Genomic DNA, 22,559 nt, shown 5'->3' with positions numbered 1-22,559 from the left:
TTCCTCCTCCTAACTCCCTCCTTGTAACCACTAATCTATTCCTTGTATGTATGGACTTACTTCTTGTACACAGTTCATATGCATAGAATCATATAAGACATGGACCTTCCATGTATGTCTTCTTCCACTTAGCATAATGTTTTCAAGGTTCACCCATGTTATAGTATGTATTTTTTATGGTTGCATAATATTCCATTAAAATATACATTTTGTTTATACATTCATTAACTGATAAACATTTGGATTGTTTCTACTTTTTTGGCTATTATGAATATGATACAATAGATATTAATGTTTAAGTTTTTGTGTGAACATATGTTTTCAATTCTCCAGAATGTACTCAGAAGTACAATTGCTGGGTCATACAGTAACTCTATGTTTAACTATTTGAGGGACTGTCAAAATGTTTCCTTCTGCAGCTATGCCAATTTATGTTTCTACCAGTAACGTTCCAGGATTCCAATTTCTTAATCTCCTTGTAAATATCACCTTTATTTTTTAAGTCTTTTTTGCTGAATGTACAAATCTAGGTTGACAAGTTCTCAAGTACCCTATCCTACTCAAGATAAAGAAAGGACAACAAAATGTAGAAAGTGAATGAGAAATAAGCCAATGACACAAAAAGAACTGTCACACAGATAAAGTTTAAAAAAACACAAAAAACTTATTAGCAATGTATCAATGTCAAGGGAATTAAAACATCAAAAACATCACCTTTGCTGGGCACTGCTGGCTCATGCCTACAATCCTAGCTACTCAGGAGGCAGAGATCAGGAGGATTGAGGTTTAAAGCCATTCCAGGCAAATGGTTTTGTGAGACCCTATCTTGAAAAACCCTTCACAAAAATATGGCTGGTGGAGTGGCTCAAGGTAAAGGCCCTGAGTTCAAACCCCACACACACACACACACACACAAATTCACCTTTAAAAAAGGAGGACATTTCTTCTTAAAATAAAGATAATAAAGGAGCCAGACATGGTGATGCATGCTGGTAATCTGGGCTATTCAGGAGTTAGAGTCAGGAGAATCACAAGTTTGATACTAGCAAGGCAGTTAGTGAGACCCTATCTCAAAAACAAAGTACAAATAAAAGCATTAGGGGCATGGCTTAAGTGGCAGAACACTTGCCTAAGCACTAGGCCCTGGGTTCGATTCCCAGAAAAATGAATGAATGAATTGAATTGTAATAAAGGATTGAGATGTAACTCAATGGTAGAGTACTTGCCTATCATGTGAGAGGTCTTGGGTTCTATCCCCAGTAAGACAAAAATTTTATTAACTAATTAAGAAATAAAGGTAAAAATAACCATAGAAAGTTACTCCAAAAGCACAACTTGGTCATATTGTCATTTACATAAGTGGGGACATAAATGAACCTCCAGATGAAGCATCAGCAAGCATGGCTCATGAGTCAAATATAGCCTGCTGCCTGATTTTATAAATAAAGTTGTATTATAGGACAGCCACTCATATTTATTTACATATTATCTATGGTTGCTTACATATTACAAAAGCAATTAAGCAGCTGAGCAGCTGCAATAGACTCTGTATGGCCCAGGTAACCTAACGTGCTTACATCTAGCCCTTTGCAGAAAATATTCCAACCCCTGTTCTAGAGCAGAGGTGTCCAACAGAATTTTCTATGGTGATGGAAATGTTTTAATCTATATTGTCAATATAGCCACTGCTCACTGCATGTAGGTATTAATCACTTGAAATGTGCTTAATGCATCTAAAGAATTAACTTTTTTAATTAATGTGAAGTAATCTAAATTTAAATAGCTACATGTGCCTAGGAGCTATAGGACAGATAGCAAAATCACAAAGGTTTGAATAGGAAAGGATTAATTGAAAACCTGTGATGCTTCTTGAGATTTTTGGTAGAAGATTTTTCTTGAAGTCAAGATGCAAAAATCAACTGTAATATGAAACATTACCTATGTGCTGACATACAACTTTACCAGAAAAATCAGGCCAAGGAAACATTTTATTCAGTCTTTTGATATTCAAGAAATTAGTATGTTTCTATTTAGAACCTTTTTGTGACCCTTGTGAGCTTGTCCTACTGACCTAACTGGGGGCAGCTGGAGATTCAGAAAGGACAAAAGATAGAAGACAAACATGTGTTGGAGACCAGGCATGAACCCTGGACTGGGAAATAATGGAGCTTGCACAACTTCTCCATGGTAGGAGTTTTGCACAGTCTCTCCTACTCTCATTTTTCCCAGCACTGGTGTATTGACCTTTGTTCGCACATCTCCTTGAAGAAAACAACCTGCTGTGTCTGCATACCAGCTCCCTGATGCAAAACTAGATAAAGTACCAGAACTGTTAGGAGACTCCCTGATGCCAGATTCATCAATACCTTAGATAAGGTGTCCTGCGTGCCTTGATGATTCCAGAACAGATGTGTTGTAATTAAGCTTCATCAGCCTTAGGAAAATTAGCCCACCAAACCTCATTCCTGTCACCTTGCATCAAGAATTGTTAAAGCTTGAATTTTACCTGAGTCTTTTCCTTGTACTGACCTAATAAAATAAACACTCTGGCTCAGGTAGGTACTCACGTTTCCCATCAGGAATGTGCAGCCCTCCGGACACCAGTGTTCTGTTTTATGTTGTATGTCTGTATGTCTGTGTGTGTCTTACTTCTCATTCCCCACCGCTCTTAGTCAGGTTCATGCAGCATACCCATGCAGGTCACAGGCAAACATGAAGGAAGCTGGGGTCAGGTGTGCTGGGTGCTTGGATGGAGACAAGAGCCTCATTACTTCTTTTTCATTTCTCTTCATTTACTTTGCTTCTTTTCGCTATTCTTTAAAACCTTTCTTCTTTTCTCTATTCTTTAAAGCCTTACATCTTTTCTATTCTTTAAAGCCTTTCTTCTTTTTCTCTTCTTTAAAGTCTCAGTCCTCAGACTTGCACTGTCCCATGTTTTGTTTAGCTTTTCTTTATCATATGTCTCTTCTTAAAGTCTTGGTCCTCAGACTTGCAGACACACAACAGCAGCCATCCCCTGCAGCCTCACAAGCAGCCAACTTCACAAGCAGCCAACCACATCCTCCTTCAGTGAGTCTTTTATATACAGTGGAAAATAAGCAGGTGGAGCAATAGTTCTCAGGGAGGGGGAGTGACATCGTAACAGGAGAAACCTGTAATCATTACTCTCTGACCATAAACATCTTACAAAAATCAGCTGTGCCACATTTTGCCCTTGCCCCCTTCTGTGGCTGGGGCCATGCCAACTCAGCCTGCAGATTATTCAGCAAAACTGTGCTTATGTCAAGTTTTCATAGGCTTCTTATAATCTGCTCTCCACAGAACCTAAATACAAACAGTCCTCAATTTATGATGGGCTGTACATTCTAACATACCCATTCTAACTCCAGATGTGGGGGTGCACACCTGTAATCCCAACACAGGGTTACTGAGGCAAAAGGACTGCATGTTCAGGGCCATCCTGGGATACATAGTAAGGTCCTATCTCAAAAACAAACAAAAGAAAAAACCAAAAAAACAACTCAATACACCCAGGTAAGCTTAAAACAGTAAAAGTAAAAGCTACACTTAATATACTTAACCTACTGAACATCAAAGCTTAGCAATGTTTTATACCATAGTGTATCATTATTTACCATTGTGATCCTGTAACTGACTGGGAATTGTGGCTTGCTGCTGCTACCAGCATCTAGAGAGAATATTATACTATATATTGCCAACAGGAAAAGACTGAAATTCAAACTTTGTATACAGTTTCTATTGAATGCATACTGCTTTTGTACCATCATAAAGTTGAAAAATCCAAAATCAGAAACTGTCTGGTTAAGTCTAACACAGCAGACCTGAGGCTGCTATCCAGAAACCTTATTTGCAAGGTTGACCTTTAGCTTCCATCCGTGAACATGACTGGCAAGAAGTACCCTACAACCTATATAAAACTGTGCCTGATAAGGGTGGCTCACAGTGCTTAAACTATCTACACAAACAATGTAGTTAATGCTTCTGGGAGTCTGGATTTTTGGTATGTGCTAAGCAGAGGATGCTTACAATAAAAATCATAGGCACTGAGTCTAATGGGCATCCCTGAGCAGAAACATCATATTTATGTCCCCATACTTTCATTGCTGAAGGACAGTAAACTCAGTGTAATCCCTCTAGAGGAAGAGAGCACGAGAAACCTTTTACATGGATACCGCAGATTCCACCTACCTTTTTCTCTTATGATCCTAAGATTAAATCTTAGCCACAAGTACAACTCTGTGTCGAGTTCTACAAGTCCTTCTAACAAATCTCCAAATGTAGGGGTGATACTGGTGACCCCAACACAAAAACAAATAAGAGAATTAACTTCTTTAATATAACAGTTTTCAGGATAAAGTCCAAAAAAGCTGATTTTCCCACTGTGACATTTTGACCTTTACGTAAGTGATCTCATGGTAAGTGGCTTCTTCCTATACAAAGAATTACTAGGCTCACCACTTTAACAATTCTTTGTTTGCTTTCTCCCATTTCAGAACCACACAATCTTCAGAATGTGTCTATTCTTTTTTCACTTTAGATATCTTAAAGGCAAAAGAGCTTATTTTGGTCAGAAAAAAAGAAAGCCACACTGAACATTAGCCTACCTATCTTGGTCTTAATTAGTTCACATCGCTTGTTTCTATAAATCGTAAGTTCAATAGTATTATTCCTTTACATGACTACACTTAGAACGAAAACAGCAGGTACATATTCACAAAATTAAATAGAAGTCACCAGACCCTTAAAAATATAGAGATAGATAAGAAGTATTTATGAGGTGGGCACCGGTGGCTCAGGCCTATAATCCTAGCAACTCAGGAGGCAGATATCAGGAGGATCACAGTTCAAAGCCAATGCAGGCAAATAGTTTGTGAGACCCTATCTCGAAAAAAAAAAAAAAATCACAAAAAGGATTGGTGGAGTGGTTCAAGGTACAGGCCCCTGAGTTCAAGCCCCAGTACTGATAAATAAATAAAAAAAATGAATAAAATATTTTTAAAAAGGTACTTATGAGTATCCACAGAAACTTCTGTAAAACCCTTATTCTGCATTGCTGTTGTTGGTGATGGTTTCCTTACCTATTTTTTTCCAAAACCAGTTATTATTCCTGAATTTTATGTTGCCAAGTGATAAAAATAAGTTTCCTCCTTAGGTTTGTTACACAAAAAAAAGATGAGTTTAAAAGTCTAAAGAGTCTGGATTTGAAATCCAGTGTGACTGAAATGATGGCCCTAGTAATCTTCTCTTGTGATGTTTACTATGACTGCCTATTAGAGAAAAACAAAGGAATATATAACAACTCCGAAGAAGCAAGCACTTCATGTTCTCACCCCAAATCCACTGAGAACTTCTGAGTTAAAAAAAAGTCTAGGCCAGGCATAGTGAGGCACACTTGTAATGCCAGCTGAGGCAGGAGGCTGAGGCTTAGGCAGAAGTATCTCAAGTCTGAGGCCAGCCTGGGGTCCAATAGAGAACCTTGTCTCAAAAAACAAAAACATCTACCTGTCACATGTATTGTGACTGTAAGTTGACTCTGTGTAAAATGGCAAATAATTTTAGATAATTAAAAATGGTATGTATTAGATTTATATAACATGTTTTCTTATGACTAACAAGAATTATGTGACAGATAATAAAAAATGATTAATCAAGATATATTATAATTTTCCAATCCATACACAATATTGTAGCTTCATTTATAATTTTAGCAGGCTTAAAAATCATTTGTTGATTTAAGTAATCACTTTAGTTGTACCTTAAAATATCTTCATTTTCTTCAGAAACAATAGGAATCTAATTTGACATGCACTGTACCTTTAAATGACTGCTTGCAACAGCTTCATGTAAGGGCAAAATTCCATCTACATTTTCACAGTTAACATTAGCACCAACTTTTAATAACTCCACAATTACATCCTTGGATCCCCCATTAGATGCTTCGTGAAGTGGTGTCCAACCTAAAAAAGGAAAAAAGAAAATATATTCAAATTGTTCCTTACCAATCAACATTCATGTAGTATCTTTATTACTATGAGTTTTTGTATTACTGGAATTAATATCTATATTTATACATATATATATGCTAAGTATTAGACAAGAACTATTGAAAGCTATGGCATTAATATGTATAAATTTCATTTTGAAAACAAATTGATCTCTTCATAAATATGGCTGACACAAGTGCCAAAACAGAAGACTCACAGAATATAAACTATAATGGAATTAGAGTAAATGCTAATCATTTCAGTTTGTTTCAATTCAGATATAAGAATGTCTGACTTTCATATTTATATATTTGCATTGTCACAATTGTCTTTAAAATGACATCTGACTCAACTGACCATTGAATTTTCCCTCTGGAAATAGTCACACAATATACTTTTGTTCATAAGCAAAATGCCAAAAGACCCATTTTAAAAACAGAGGCTGAGAATTAAAAATAAGGGAAGAGGACTGGAGGTGTGGCTTAAGACATAGAACACATGCCTAGCCAGCATGAAGGTGAGTTCAAATCCCAGTGCCACACACACACAAAAGTCTTTAATAAACGAGGGAAGAGAGTTTTTTTAAAAAAAGAATAGTATAAAGGAAGCATGAAAGAGAAGAAGGGACCAAAAAAAAAAAAGGCAACATTTTGCTTTCTCTCAAAAGGTAGGGAATGGAAATCAGGCTTTCAAGAAAAAGGCCTGCCTCTCTTTACTCCCATTTTGTATAGTGCCTTTGAACACTCTCACGTGGATATAAAAATGGTTACAAAGGAGAAAGTTACTTTAATAATGATAAATCTTACTATTCAACTAAATTAAAATATGGCATAAAAAGATTGTTCATTATGTATCATTAGCCATGATCAAAACTGGAGGTGGGAGAGAAAATTTGAGTTCAAATTATAAAAACAATTAAATTAAAATGATCCAAACCTGCATTATCTTTTAGATTCACATCTGCTCCAGATTCTATTAGAGCTTTCACTAGAGACAAATTTCCTCTTCTGGCAGCCAAATGAAGCTGGCATTCCTCTCTAGCATGCCTCTTACTGATTCCAGCTGTTCTCATTTCTGTAAATTTGTCAAGCAAAACTGAGGCTTCTTTTCTGTCAAATGCTGATTATTATAAAGGATCTTAGAAAATATATAAAAACTTCTTCAAAATATTCTAAGCAGGACATACTACACCAAATTAATTAATTTAACATCAATTAATATTAACACTGTTGCTCCTGTTTTAAAGCATAACTTCTGAAGAAATTATAGAGCATCTAAAGCACATTACTTCACATTCATTCTAGCAGTCAGTCAAAAACTTGATTAAAACAAATAATCTTGCTTCAGTTCTAAACTTATAAAACAACCACTTTATGATATAACAAAAAATCTTTTAGGCCAGGTATGGTGGTTTATGCCTATAATCCCAGCACTGGAGAGGTTGACTCTGGGGGATCACAAGTTCCAGGACAGCCTGGGCTACATAGCAAGAACCTGTTTCAAAACAAAAAATTTTTAAAAATCCTTTTCCTACAGCTAATGAAACAGGTATGTTCTTATCACATAAAGTATCAAGTATCAAACTATGGCCTTACTGAGTTTGAACTCAGGGATTCACACTTGCTAGACAGTCACTCTACTGCTTTGAGCCATGTTTCCAGCTGCTCAAAGATTCTCTTTTTAAAAAATCTTTCTTTGCAGTGTAAGTTAGAGAGACTTAAGTTGGAATTAAAAGCAATTAACAGATCATATGTTCTCCCCTCCCCCAAACCCTACTAAAATGATAGTATAAGGTATTTTTAAAAGTATCATGTAAAAAACATAGAGGAGGAAACAATAAAGGGCAGATTTCAACAAATTCTAAGAAACTGGAAAGGCACCATCGAAGAAAAGTGAACAGACTTAGCAGAGTGTGGAATGCTCCAACTGAGGGGCCTGCAAAGGGAAATATAGGAAGAAAGCCAATCAGATCCCAGGTAGTCAACACTTGGGGTCATCAGGAACCATGGAAGGCAGGCATGTGAAACAGGCCTACTACGACAGAGACTGACTGAAAGCTTATGTATAGAAAAGGTGGGTATTTAAGTTCTTTTTCTCAACTACTCCACTTGTCCCAGATCCTCATCTCAAAACCAGCAAACTGGAGCTTTATTTTCTGAAGGAATTACATCAGAGAAAATTCCTACTGAGATGCGAAGAAAAATAGAGGGGTAGGGTGATGAAATAGCATCAGTACTTCCTAGAAAACCTGTTAGAAATGCAAATTCTCCAGCCTAACTCAAACCAACTCTGGAGAACTCCAAAGGATTCCCCCATTTTCTGGTACTTGTGGCTTTATGTTATCTTCCACCCCTTGTTGAATGACTTGCTTCTAAACCCAACAGAATACCTCAACACTGAGTGTACTTCACTTCCTTGATTAGATTACAGGAGATTGTAACATTTTCTGTCCTGCCCTAGACTGGCTCTATTACCTTCAGCTTACATGGTTGGATGAAGCAAGGAGCCATGTTGGAGAAACCAATGCAGCAAAAAACTACAAATGGCCATTGGCCAATAGACAGGAACTGTGGCCCTCAGTACAACTACCCTCAAGGAACTGAATTCTGTCAACAACCACATGAGCTTGAAAGTGGGTCCTTCACTAGTGCAACCTTATCATGAGACCCCCAATCCTGGACAATGTCACTGACTACAGCTTATTAAAGACTCAGTCAGAGAACCTGGCTAAACGGTGTTCAAATCCTGACTTGCAGAAACTATGAGGTAGTACATGTTTGTTTTAAGTGATTAAGTTTGTGATAATTTGTTATGCAGCAACAGACAAAAAACACACCTGCTGAACCTAACTCTCTGAGGGTAGTGCCCAGCAATCTGTTTTAATAAGGTTTTCAATTGATTTTGATATAAGCTAAGGTTTGAGAAACACTGCATTAAACCATGAAATCTTTCTTACTGTGTTCTAAATGCTAGCAACCATGCATATAATTTTAGGATAAGAGATAAAAACAGTAGAGGATTATTCTCTAAAAAATGGATTCTTGGGTTATGAATCACAGGAAAGACTGACAAACTTACAGCTATCTTCCACTGACACCCAGACAAAAATACACTCCTTTTTACAGAGATTTGCATGCACAAATTCTCTGTTGGAAGAAGATACACACACACACATACACACAGGGGAAGAGAGGAGAGAGAGAGAGTCAGAGACAGAGATAGAAAGAGTACATATATGAATGTGTACACATACACATACGTATGTATGTAGATGCAGTACTGGGGCTTGAACTCAGGGCCTTACATTTGCAGGTCATCTCCAATAGTCCCACTATTGGAAATGTGTTCTGTATATATATATATATATGATAATGCTTTTATTTGTATTTATCTTCCACATATGAGAGAAAACATGTGACCTTTGTCTTTCTGAACCTGGCTTGCTTCACTTAACATGATATTCTCCAGTTTCATCCATTTACTTGAGAACAACAAATTTTCATTCTTCTTTATGGCTGAATAATATTCTATCATATGTATATATACCATAATTTATTAATCCATTCATCAGTTGTAGGGTATATGGGCTGTTTCCATCTCTTGACTATTGTAAATAATCCCAGCTTGTTTTTTGAGATAGGGTCTTGTTAACTATTTTGCTTGGGCTGACCTGAGCTGCGATCATCCTATCTCTGCTTCTTCCATGGCTAGACAATAGCATAGCATAGATCATGCCTGCCCTGAGAATATATTTTTAAAGTGTAAAATATGTAAGGCAGTAGGCCTGCATTTGAAAGTCTGAATTGAAAAAATCTCTCAAAATAATTCTTACTGCAAATGGTACAAATCTATTACCTTGTTCTTGGTATGTTTATAGCAAAGGTAGTCATATGGTAAAAATTTTGGAACAAAGACTACTGAATGTCACTGTCATCATAAATCCCTACAGTATTAACTGAAAATTTGTAACAGATGTGGCACAAATTCAAAAGAAAAGAATTAGTACTCATAACAAACTCCACATAAAGCCTACTATAGTTTGCGATGAGATATTACTAAGTATTAAAAAATACTTAGACTTCTGTTCCTTTGTATATGACCCATTTTTTTTAACTCTGCAAAGTTTTCAGACCTTCTTTTCATCCCTGTTCTGATGTTTCAGCAAGGTGCCCTGTTTATTGTTCTGGATACTGATGGAAATTTCAACATGGAAACCTCTGTCCTTCATTTCTTCTATTATTTCTTTAACAATTTCTTTTGGTCACTGTTCCCCTTATATTTCCCAGTTTTCTAATCTTTTCTCTCCTATTTTCTAGCCTTTCCTTTTTCTCTGATTTTTTTCTTTTTGTTGTTTGTAGATGTGTACTTTTATACTATCTAACCCTATGACACAAGTACTCATTTAAAAATATCAATTATGCTTTTAACATCTAATGCTCTGCTTTATTCTGATTGTCCCTTCTTTTCTCTACCTCTGAAAAAAGTGTTTTAGATATTTCCTGATTCTTGCATTTTGCTGTTGTTGTTTGTTTCTTCTGGGTTTCTTTGGTCTATTTAGTTTTCTTGGATGTCTCTTTCATGTTAGGGTTTTCTGCAAATACCTATTTATCTGACTATCTGTTTTTATTTAAATGAGAGAAACTAAAATGCAAGATTGTAGGACCTGAAATGCTGTTTGAATTCACTGCTTGGGTGATCAGGAGATTAAATTAGCTTTTGTGTTATGGAATCCCCAGATGTCCATATCTAGAATTTCTACCTCTAGAGTAGTTCAATTCTCAGCTCAGGTGTAATGAAATGACACCTGAAATGACAGACATTTAGACAGCACTTATGATTAAGTGCTATTAGGGACTGTATCAGTTCCTGCAGCAGCTGAAACAAATTACCTTCTCTGGTGACTCATAACAACAGAAATGTATTCTGTCACAATTAGGAGACCTGAAGCCCAAAATCAAGGGATCAGCAGGGCCGCATATCTTCTGAAAGCTCTAGGGTAGAATTTTTGGCCTTTTCTGGCTTCTGATGGCTGCTGGCATGCCTCTACTTTCTTAGCTTGTGGCTGTATCATTCTTTTGCCTCTATCCTCTATGTGTCTCAAGCCTCCCTTTGTCTTATAAAGACACTTGTCATTAGATTTAAGACCCATCCGGATAATCCAGGATGATCTCCTCATCTCCAGGTCCTTAATTTGATTACATATGCAACTATTATTTTTCCAAGGAGGTAATATTCAAACTTTTAATATATAAGATGATATTTACAAGTTCTAGGGATTAGAAAATGGACATGTTTGGGAGGGAGCATCATTCAAGTCACTATAGAAAGTATGTATAAGAGAGCTCCATTTTATAAAAGGGGGGAAATAAGGGAAGATTCACAGAGAATGCCTTATCCAGCATCCTTCCTACCTCTGTCTATCAACAGACAGGAGATAAATCAACTTTCTAGTGCTAAAGTTAACTAAAATAGTCCAGACTATTGTTCATCAGAGAACTAGCTCTAAGAACCATTACAGGAGAGTCAAGATTATCCATACTGCCAAATACACATAGTTCACTCATGTGACAAAAAGAAACTAGTAGCCATGCTTCTTTAATATTTCTTGTATTAAAAGGGCTAATTGGAGGTATCTAAGAAATCTGAGATAGTTCCCTCCTGCTGTTCTCAGTGAATATATGTGTGTACACACACACACACACACACACACACACACACACACACACACACACACACACAGAGGGGTGGGTGGTATTATGGGCTGAATTTAGAGCCTTGCTCTTGCTAAGCAAGTGCTCTACCTTTTGAGCTATGCTTCCAGTCCATCCACTGAATATTTCTGATGTCTCTGCAGTTTTCCTCCTCTAACACAACAAACAGAAGTCATAAGTCAGAAATAGACAAGAACATATCTGAAAACTAATGGATTCTCAAGTGGTGCCTTAGCAACAAATATAGCTGAAGTAATTTTATAACTTAGTGAATGACTAAAAACAGACAATTTAACTGCAGGTTTAGAAATTCTCTGAAGTAGAGTGGCTTTTATCTTAGCAATTATTCAAACCTTGGTTGCAGGTAGATTTTGGGACACTTTGTCTTTTTCTGAAATTCTGACCCTTTCTGTGTTTGGGGGTATTAGGAGGCATGTGAATTTCCATTTTTTCTTTTTCTTCCTCACAGTTTCTTATAGTGCTTTCATCTCTACTGATATTATTAGTTAATTCCTCATCTGAAACACAGATATTATCAAATGTCAGTGTTGCAGTTCTCCTTACTGGTTAAATAAATTCATACTTTTTAAGACTCTGTTTCAAGTGAACTGTTTAAGAAAAAGGAAGCCTTTAAAAATGTTTTTATATAACAAAGTTTTTTTTGGTTGCAATTCTTATGGGAATACAATGAATAGGTGAAATCAGTTGTGCTATTTCCTGCTATGGAAATGGTGCTAGGTTTCAAGATACTGAGTAAGTACTATATTAAAAAGAAACAAAAGAACTGATAAACATAGTATTTATTAGTTTCTGTTAATACCAGTTTAGCAGCCATCTTTGATGACAGCACTCTGACTTTCAAAGTAAACATAATTACTTTACTAGGCATAGCAGCATCCCAAATCACAACCCACAGGGCTTCACTCCTGTCAGTCTGACCTTAGGTTAAGTGAAATTTAGTTAGAAATTTCTATAAAATAAATAAATCTACAGAAAATGTGTACAAACTGAGAAACACTACTAATACCTGATTTGTGAGAAATCTCCTCTTCTTTTTGATTAAGTTGTGAAATGTTGGTCAAATCTTTACTTGTATTGTCAATGGAAGGAAAACCTGTATTATGCATGGGCTCGCTCTCTGGAAGGTCTTGTCTCCTTTTTTCAGCTTCAGTTATTTCTATTACCTCAGAATGAACAATTGTGGGGAAAGGTCTATTTGAAGAACTTATTTTTTGACCTTGAATGTAATTTCTTTCAGTATCTTGTTTCTTTTCTATATTATGTCTATCTGTTTGATTCACTGAAGAAGTTGGTTCTCTGGGGCTATTATCCTGGGACTTTTTTAAGAGCTCCTTGTGACTAGTCAACTTTGAAACTTCATGTGTTGAAGGCATTCTTGTACAAGCCAGGGAAGTCTGCTCACTATTACCACGTGAATGATCAAAAGCAGTTCCATATGTGCATGGACCATAATTTGCAACATGTTGTTTAGAAATGACTGTATTATCTAAATTACAAAAATTAACAGCTTCCTGTTGTGGAAGCATGGTTAGGCTTTGTGCTTTTAATTCATTTTCCTGTGAAATATGGTCTTCAGAAGATAAAGACTGTTGAAAATCCACTTCTTCTCTATTTGTTATATTCTCTGTATGATTATAGTGGCTTTTGTGTTCTGTAGAACATACCATTTTTTTAGATGTTACAACCTTCTCAAACATACAGCAATCATCATCATCATAATCAAACTGTCCCTTTCCCTTTATAAATGATAGGAAAGTATTTTCCCATTTATTAAGGCACTTATTTCTTTTATTTGAGTTACTATTTTCCTGAAATTTATAAGAGCTACTACTGTGTGGTTCCTGATGAGTGTGAGGCGGCTGTTCTCTAGTAAGAGGTGGTAAACTGATTTCTTTATGTAATGGAAGTCCTGAGACAATAGCTTCAATTCTTTCTTTATGTAATGAAAGTTCTGAAAAAACAGCTTCAGTTTTGTCAATAGATGCTAATTCCAAGAATTTCATTTCTTGACTATCTGATAAGTCTAGGGTGTGGGTATGTGTCTCTTTGGAAACTGAACAGGCCTCAATGTTGTTACCTAATCCATCTTTCAGGCTTGACAACGTTAGGCTGGAAAGCTCACACAACTCTTCTGGAAGGTCACCAAGGGTTTGGAGAACATGCTGCTGATGAGTAACCAAGTTGTCTGCTTGGGTTCCTTTATGCTGTATGTTTCTTTTTCCTTTTTTTTTAGACACATTTGTGCTGGCATCTTTGATATTGGTTTCTGAGTCTCGGAGACTGAGCTTTCTGAGCCTTGGAGAGTGTATCTGGACAGTTGATTTTTTATTCTTGGATCTGCCAAATTTTCTGGTTGTGGTATTTTTTTGGTAATGTTCATATATCTCTTCTTTATTGATAAGTAAACCTTCTTTGCTTCCTTTATTGACTTCTACTTGTTCTGGCTTCTGTATGTTGGAATTTTTTGAACTAAATTTTGGTTTCTATAAAAATAAAATATATAGTTAACTTCAATTTTTTTGCAGTACTGGGATTTGAACTCAGAGCCTACACCTTAGCCACTCCACCAGCCCTTTTCTGTGATGAGTTTTTTGAGATAGGGTCTAACAAACTATTTTGCCTGGGCTGGCTTCAAACTGTGACCCTCCTGATCTCTGCCTCCTGAGTAGCTAGGATTACAGGCATGAGCCACTGGCACCCACTTAGCTTTAATTTTTAACTACGGGTCTATACTAAGTTTATTCTGGATTTTTGATAAATCAAACTGTTATTCCACTTAATTTTATCATTTGGGTCTAACCACAAGTTCTGCAGAATATATCCAACCTGATATTTCAGAAAAGTAGACTAAATACAAGAAAGGCAAATGTAATGGACTTAGATTCAGTATGCATACAAATCTTTATTTTCTACTGTACATTTTAATTTTTGCTAGCATCTTAGCACTATTAATCTTATAAAATATGGCAAAACATTTAATTTATTTAATTTTACAGGCTTTGAAACTAATCAAATCAAAGTTTCCTATATAAGGAAGCTTTATAAGAATGCTTTAGAAAAATTCTCTTCTCCCAAGTATTATATAGTTAGAGATAGAATTAGAAAAGAACTATAGGTAGGGCAGTGGAAGAAGGGATTTAAAAACTAAACGACAGATAAATTCCTAAATTAGTTTTGTATGGAGAGTTTATTGTGGGCTGCTATAATTAAAACAGGAACACTGCTTCCTCTCACTTACCCCAAGTCAAGTAACAGATGAAAAGTAACACCCACCATGTAAAGTTTGAAGGGATGGACTGACACCTTTGACTTTTATTCTGTGCTTAGACCAGAAGAAATTCAGTACGGTTGATAAACCACAGACTCCATGAAGAAGAAGAGAAAGGAAATGGCTAGCAATACATTATTGTGCCCAGATATGACACAGTTACTCAATTGCTTCTCAGACTAATAGCCTAGAACCCTTTGATTCTTATGTAATTATTCCCAAGTGTCTTAAAACCAAAGATGAAGTTGCTGTTCCTGACTAATGCTCCAGCAGTCTTTCTTTTTCCTCTAGTATCTATAAAGTAGCAGCAGTTGCATCCCTATAGAAATGTTTATTACTAAACATGGATATACCTTGTTCTGGTGTACATCCTCTACATCTACTGAGTCAGTGCTATTTCTTCGATCTGTAAACAAAAATAGAAAGTAAAACAAAACAGCTTCAGTGGTCAGACTCTAGACTTCTAAAACCTTTGTCATGCAAAAACCAAACAGAGTAAGTTAAATTATATAAACATTTTATATTAAAATTGCACATACAATATACCTATTATTTATAATTTCCGTATTTATTAGAAAATAAACACTATCTTAAGAGATAATTACATTTCCATAGGAAAAGCAAAATAGAGCCAAAAAATAAGTAATACTAAAGATGGCACTAAAGTCAGTATTCTAACTTTCCTGACAAATATATCCAGATATACCCTCTTCATTTAATAGAATTACAAAAGTTACTTTTTTTTTTTTGAGGTACTGGGGTTTGAACTCAGGGTCTCACACTTGCTAGGTAGGCACTCTATCCACGTGAGTCATTCTGCCAGCACCCCCCCCCCTTTTTTGTGTGTTGGGTATTTCTGAGATAGTGACTTGCAAACTATTTGCCTGGGTTAACTTTGAGCTATGGGCCTCCTAATCTCTGTCTCCCATGGCATGAGCCACTGGCACCCAGCTAGAAGCTACTTTCATAAGGCAAAAAAAAAAAAAAAAAAGAAATCCTTTCATAATTAATTAGCTTATCATTTCCTAATATGTCTGCTTAATAAGGTCCTAGTTTGATGCTTCATGCTTTACAAAGCAAACATATGTGCATGTAAAAGGACAATGATACTGTGTTTCCATAGGGGAAAAAAGATGGCTTGGAGAAAAAAAGCCTAGGTTAATAATAACAGGAATGTACTTTACATATCTTTCTATGCCTCCTTTAAATACCGAAGGGAAAACTGTAATTGCCTATATAAGCATTTAGCCACAAAAGATAAAAACCTAGAAATAATGCCTTGCACATAGAAAGTGTTCAATGAATATCTGATAGGGGAAAAATAAATGAACACTTTAGATGTAATACTTAAAAAACACAAATTTCCTTCAATGTTCAGGGAAATAGTTCAAAATGTGAAATATTTTAACAAGGATGCAAGTGGAAAAGAAAGTTTAATTTATTTCTTGGTAATAATTTTCATGACAGCAATCAAATTGTGGTTTACATAATGAAGCCTATATTACCCACTCACCTCATTCAGGTGAGAAATGGCATATAAAATGTCCTTCTAAATCTAAAAAGGAGGTAGAAACACATTCTCTAGAACTTCATTCCTGGGTTACAACAGTGACTCATCTGCTTCCCAGCTGGGTGACCTTGGGCAAGTTTATTAATATCTATGCCTCTATAAAATGTCCATAAGTGAAAACTAGTAATAGTCCCTGCTCTACAGAACTTAAAGATAAAATGATAGGATCCACGTACAGATGTCATAGGAGTTTCTGGCACAGGGAAGCTATCCATTATTACTACTATGTTGTTAATATTTTCTAAGAGAATGAAAGACACTGTGCCTTCTCCAAACATAAATTTAAAAAAAACAGAAAAATATTATTTTTCAGGAACTACTCTGTCAAGCACATATCCCAAGAGAATCCATAAGGAAGAAAGGTTTTATTTTCTCTCAGTTTTAAGACTACATTCTCTAGTATAACCAACTGACTACACAGACATAAATTCTGAGGTGGTAAATTTTGGTGAAGTAGCTGTGTTCTTTCCCCTCAGTCACTTTGAGCTCTGATCATATGCCAAGTACTGTGTTTTACATACATTACCTCCAATCCTCACATTAACAACCCCATAGGTATACAGGTAGATGAGCAGATACTAAAACCCCAAATTTGAAGATGAGAAAACTGGGAGTGTTAATCTACTCAATGCTATAAAATCTTTATCCAACACCAAAATAAACACATTTTGCTCTAACACAGAAAAGCAGCAAATATATTTTATATGAAGAAAGTTCTTTATTCATTATTCTTATAATTAAAAGCTCTTTAGACCTGGGGATATAGCTCAGGGGTGGACTGCTTGCCTAGCATGTGCAAGCTCCTGAGTTTTATTCCCAATACCACAAAAAGAAAAAAAATTCTTTGACCTGAATTTAAAAGTGCATACTCTGTGTAAGCATACAGAGGTTCTTTAAGTAAATAAATTTCACATGTATATGGAAAGGTAGAATGAAAATTTAATGATAGAATTTAAGAAATATTCAAACCAATGGTAAAGCAAGATAATGCAACCCAGCTCAGTAAGTTCCCTTACAAAGGAAGAATGAGAGCTGAGTCCAAAGAAGAAAAGCTAGGTATTCCTTTCTATTAAGGAAATTCCCTTGTGTAGTACAGAAGTAAGCATTAATGAACAGGGGTTTCTGTATTTGAAGAAAGGGTCAGAAGTGCAAAATAATGCATGCCATCATAAAATATAGAAGTCAAGCTATAAAGCATATCATCAAAGCAAAGAATTATAAATTTATAAAATTTTGCCTCCAACTGGATATTTTACTTGCAATTGTTCATATACCTTGAAATGTAAATATGATTGTTTTAATAATCTATTTAATGTGATTTTTATAGGCCTGGCCTCAGAAAGCTACTGTTTCTCTCTTGTCTTCTGGTATGATTTAGCTTCTAGAGAGGAAGTCTTCTGCTCTAAAGAAATATTAATTAATTGCCTCTCAGTGAAAGCTGGGTACCATGGCATGCACCTATAGCCCCAATTACTCAGGAGGCTAAAGTAGGAGCACAGTTTGAGCCCAGGAGTTTGAGAAAAGCCTGAAAGCATAACAAGACCCCCATCTCAAAAACAAACAAACAAAAACTTCAGTGAAGTTCTCTATTATAAAGTTAGGGTATTTTGATCTAGTTCTTAATCCTTAGTCAACAGCATTCAAACAATTACATTTCTTGAGCAAGTAAATTATTAATACAAATAAATGGCTATAAAATAATAAAATGGATCATTCATCATAAAGGCAAACCAGTCTTGTGACCAATAGTCAGATTGCTATGTTACCCCTAATTTTTAGTAGCAGACACATCCAACAATAATTGGAAGAACTGTTTTATATTAAATATAAACCAGCTTGGAAAGGGCATGTTTTAAATTTTATTTAAAACCACTTAAGAGAAAAAGATGCTTAGATCAGGAAAAGATCTTTCACAATAGTTACTGAAGGGCTTGTGATTACAGTCACTAACCATGATATATATATATAACATCTATCATGCTATTCTCTTGGACTTGAAGAAACCTACATTATGTCTTTTTTATGTATTTCATAGGACCTAATCATTTCTTTATCATACTCTTAATGTAATAGTTTGTAATCCCTGTTTCTGATTCATTTTGTATGATCAGGCTCTACCACTGTATAGTGTTTGACACATAGCAATCCTTGAATGAGTCAGTGAATTGCCACAGAAAATAGATAAATTCCAATACTGGTGGTTTAGTGGGCATTGTTTTGCCTGGTCAGCACTCATCTTGATAGGTAGCTCTCTGAAGAGAGTCTATTGGTTCTTGCTGCCTAGATCTCTGTAGCTGCTTTTACTGCTGACCTTTTCAAGGCCTGGATCTTCAGCTTTTCATTGGTGGGAGCTGCCCTGCCAAAACTCCCTTTTCTATCTTGAAAAATTGGTTACCACCAAAGAATTCTTACAATAGAAACTTACAGTTGTATCAAAGAACTGATCCAAAAAGCATAGCTGTATTATTTGTTACAGGAAGACAAAGAACTTTAGTCAAGGATGGATTTCCACTGCCAACTTAAGTTTGGCTCTGACTGGAGGAAACTATAGGACTTGTATACCTTATGTCTATAAGGATTCTCAGACTGAACTTCCCTGTGCACAAAGGAGAAAGAAATTCAAGGGTAGATGCCTCTGTTGTTAAAGATAATAATACTCAAAAGCATTGGGGGAAATTCTCTTGGGAAATTTTAATAAAATACAGTTTAAGAAAGATGAATCAGCATACACACATCTCTTGAATAGAAAAATTTTGTTTCAGAGGACCAATATGCTCTTTGCTCAAAAAATATCTGCAGAATGGCTACCATGTACACAGAGCTTTAGTATTCATCAGGAGACAAAACATATTGGTTTCAGAGGACCAATATGCTCTTTGCTCAAAAAATATCTGTAGAACGGCTACCATGTACACAGAGCTTTGGTATTCATCAGGAGACAAAACAAAGATATTTTCTTTCATTGAGCTTAAATTCTTTATGGGGAAGACAGAAAATAAAAAATAAGTCAATTGCCTAACATGTCAATAGATTTAATGTTCTGGGAAAAGGCTAAACAGAGCAGTATAAGAGGGACTGGAATGAGTATAGCGGTTCCAAAAGTATGTCCATAAATTTATGACCACTTTCTTCAAGAAGTGGGGCTTAATTTTTCTCTCCTTAAGTGGGGTCTAGACTTTGTGACTCACTTGTAACAAACAGAATATACCAATGATGGCATATCACTTCCAAGATTAAAGGTTAAAGACTGGATTTTGTCTTGGGTACCTTTTCTCTCTCTCCCTCCCTCCCCCTTTTTCTCTCCCTTCCTCTCTTCCTAGCTTGCTCTGAGCTGGATTACAGGTAGTTAGCAGTCCTATGGAGAAGTTCATGTGGCAAGGAACAGAGGCCTGCCCAACAAAGGTATGAGTGATCTTGAGAGTGAATTTTCCTACCCTGGTCTAGTCTTGAGATGGTTGCAACCTGTGAGACCTTGATCCAGAACCACTCAGCTAAACTGTTCCTAGATTTCTGCACCTCAGAAACTGTATAAGCTAATATATGCTTGTGATTTTAAATGACTAAATATTAGGGTAGTTGTTGCACAGCAATAAATAAATAATATAGTTAGGGCAGGAAGGGAACAGCAGTATTAAACAGAGTAATCTAGGCCTCATTGAAAAGGTGACATTTGAACTAAGATTTAAAGGAAGTGAGGAGGCACATCTGAGGAATGGGAAGGAGGCCAGTGTGACTGGAGTTGAGAAGTGAAAGCAGAAAGAGGTAAGAGAATGAGGTTAACTAGTAGGGTAGCCAGCTGATATAAGAACTTGGAGACTATTGCAAGGATACTAGCATTTTTTCTAGATTAAAAGAACTACTGTAGTATTTTGAGCAGAGGAATGTTATGATGTTATCAAAAAAATCTAACAGATGCATTAAAAAGAATATAAAGAATATGACATGTATTTAAGTTATTTTTAAGTAATATTTATTGATAACCACAGATCAAATTCTTTTATAGTTCAATTGAACAGTATAATGGATGGAAAGGCAAAGTATAGCCATAAGAAAAGCCTCTTAGGGAATGGATATAAACAATTCTGGCCACATTCATTGATATGGATAAAACCAAATGTAATTTGTATCACATCATACAAAGAAACTGTTGGAAAAAGAACAGAAATTGATAAAAGATTTCTTAACTGTCTGCAATGCATAACCTAGGGAAAAAAGAATAATCTTTCTTTTTTCTTTTAGAGTCCTTCCCTTATGTATATTTGCAAACAGGTTAGTGTGCTTTATTAAAAGAATGAAAGAAAGACACTGCTGAATATATTTTCTTAAACCTTATGAGGATCTGGGCATAGTTGCACATGCCTGCAACTTGGGCGGCTAAGGCAGGAGGATTAGAAAGTTGGATTACATAGTGAGTTCAAGACCAGTCTAGGTTATATAGACTCTGACTCAAAAACCAAAAAAAGTTACAAGAAAAATAAATTTAATTTCTGTAATCTTCAATTTCTATAACTTTCTGTCAACATGATCAATAGCAGTAACAGGGCAGTTCAATCTTACCTGATGTAAGACATCTTTGAAATTTAGGAACATATTTCTCAAGGAGACGCTTCATACGTAAATCTTTGGCCTCATCCAAAGCACACTGTCCATTGTCACTTCTAAATAATGGATCAGCTCCATTCAAAAGAAGTAACTCTGCCACCTAGAGAAAAATTGTTGGTGTAAGGAAGGAATTAGGATTGGGTTCTGTAGTAGCAATGTAATCTTGACAAGTCCCTGTAGGTAGTTTGACTCAGAAAAACAGGAGGATCATCTAAAGGTTCTATTTCTGGCTTAAGATTCTAATTTTTAAAATTTTAACATAGGATGAAAAGCCAAACCCAATATACTTGAGGTCTTTCTTTTGAGGCCTCTGCCTTCTCTGTACAGAATCCTCAACTGTAACCTCTACTATGTGACTGCAATAATCCTAAACCCCTGGAAATCTCAGCTCAAGTTTGACATTCTCTCTGTATCATCTCAATGAAGTCCATGGCCAAAATATGGAATCCTGACAAGGTTGTAAATATTGCTTAGTTAACAGAATAGTCCGGCAAAAAGGAGAGTGGAACAGAGGATGCTTTACTACTGTCTCACTTAGTAGACTTCTTTGATTCTGAGAAACATTATCAATGGGGTTGGTTTCAATTTAACATTTTCCTTCAAGGGAACTTCCCAAACTATGGTGCTTTGTGGGAGAGTCAATGAAAGTTATTTTAAGTAGCAGACTCCAAATGGTGACACTCAGTCATTGCTTGCAACAGCAAAAGAGGAAGAACATGTCTAATTGACCCATTAGTAAGTAGATAGTCTCATCACACCCTCCTACACAGCCTTGTTATCTCCTTATAAGAGCTTCCCAAGGAGTCCTGACATAAGACTTTGATAGTCATTGTACTGTTTTCAGTCAAAATCTGGGGAAAGAAACAAAAAAGGGATCTTACAAAATTGTTTCCAGTGCAGTTATTGAAAATAATCCTAACCCAGTAGGGCTAAAAATAACTGAAATTGAGACAAGATCAAGGTATCATAATCTTGTGCAATAGCAACTACACTGAGAAAAATGCTGGATAGCAAACCAACAGAGACAGTTTGTCTCAAAAAGTTTTTCCTTAGAAAAATTCCTCAAGGCATCCTGTTTTGTGTTAGCTAAATGTTTGTTTAGTTCAGCTTTGTTATATGTTCTTGGATTTCTAACTTACCTTTACCTAAAAGGCAGCATAAATGAATGATCCAGTAAGGGCTTCAAGCAGATTGTGATTATATATTATTGTACCTGACTATATTTTAAATAATGACAATATAAAAATATAAATATTGGAAGTCTTGTTTAAAATATTTTGCGAAAGAAAAAGACAGAAGAGGGCCAGGTGTATAGGTCATGCCTATAATCCCAGCTATGCAGGAGGCAGAGGTAGGAGGATCATGGTCAGAGGCTACCTAGG

The 22,559-nt window shown here is 35.8% G+C and overlaps 1 protein-coding gene across 6 annotated transcripts in view; it reads right to left on the bottom strand.

Moving 5' to 3' along the window:
- Positions 1-22,559, bottom strand: part of Ankrd31 (ankyrin repeat domain 31) — a 186,755-nt gene that overhangs the window by 80,653 nt on the left and 83,543 nt on the right. For 3 of the 6 annotated variants that reach the window (XM_074077275.1, XM_074077279.1, XM_074077280.1), the window contains 6 exons: positions 21,133-21,277; positions 15,359-15,411; positions 12,744-14,220; positions 12,070-12,234; positions 6,942-7,079; positions 5,836-5,978 (listed from right to left, as the gene is read on the bottom strand). In XM_074077275.1, the coding sequence (XP_073933376.1) occupies positions 5,836-5,978; positions 6,942-7,079; positions 12,070-12,234; positions 12,744-14,220; positions 15,359-15,411; positions 21,133-21,277 (2,121 nt within the window). Of the gene's footprint in view, positions 1-5,835; positions 5,979-6,941; positions 7,125-12,069; positions 12,235-12,743; positions 14,221-15,358; positions 15,412-21,132; positions 21,278-22,559 lie in introns of all 6 variants that reach the window. The other 3 variants (XM_074077276.1, XM_074077277.1, XM_074077278.1) reach the window with 3 other exon arrangements.

This window comes from Castor canadensis, chromosome 6, assembly GCF_047511655.1.
Source record: "Castor canadensis chromosome 6, mCasCan1.hap1v2, whole genome shotgun sequence".
Classification (NCBI taxonomy): domain Eukaryota; kingdom Metazoa; phylum Chordata; class Mammalia; order Rodentia; family Castoridae; genus Castor; species Castor canadensis.
The sequence above is the reverse complement of the archived record's forward strand: the minus strand, read 5'-3'. Positions and strand labels throughout refer to the sequence as shown.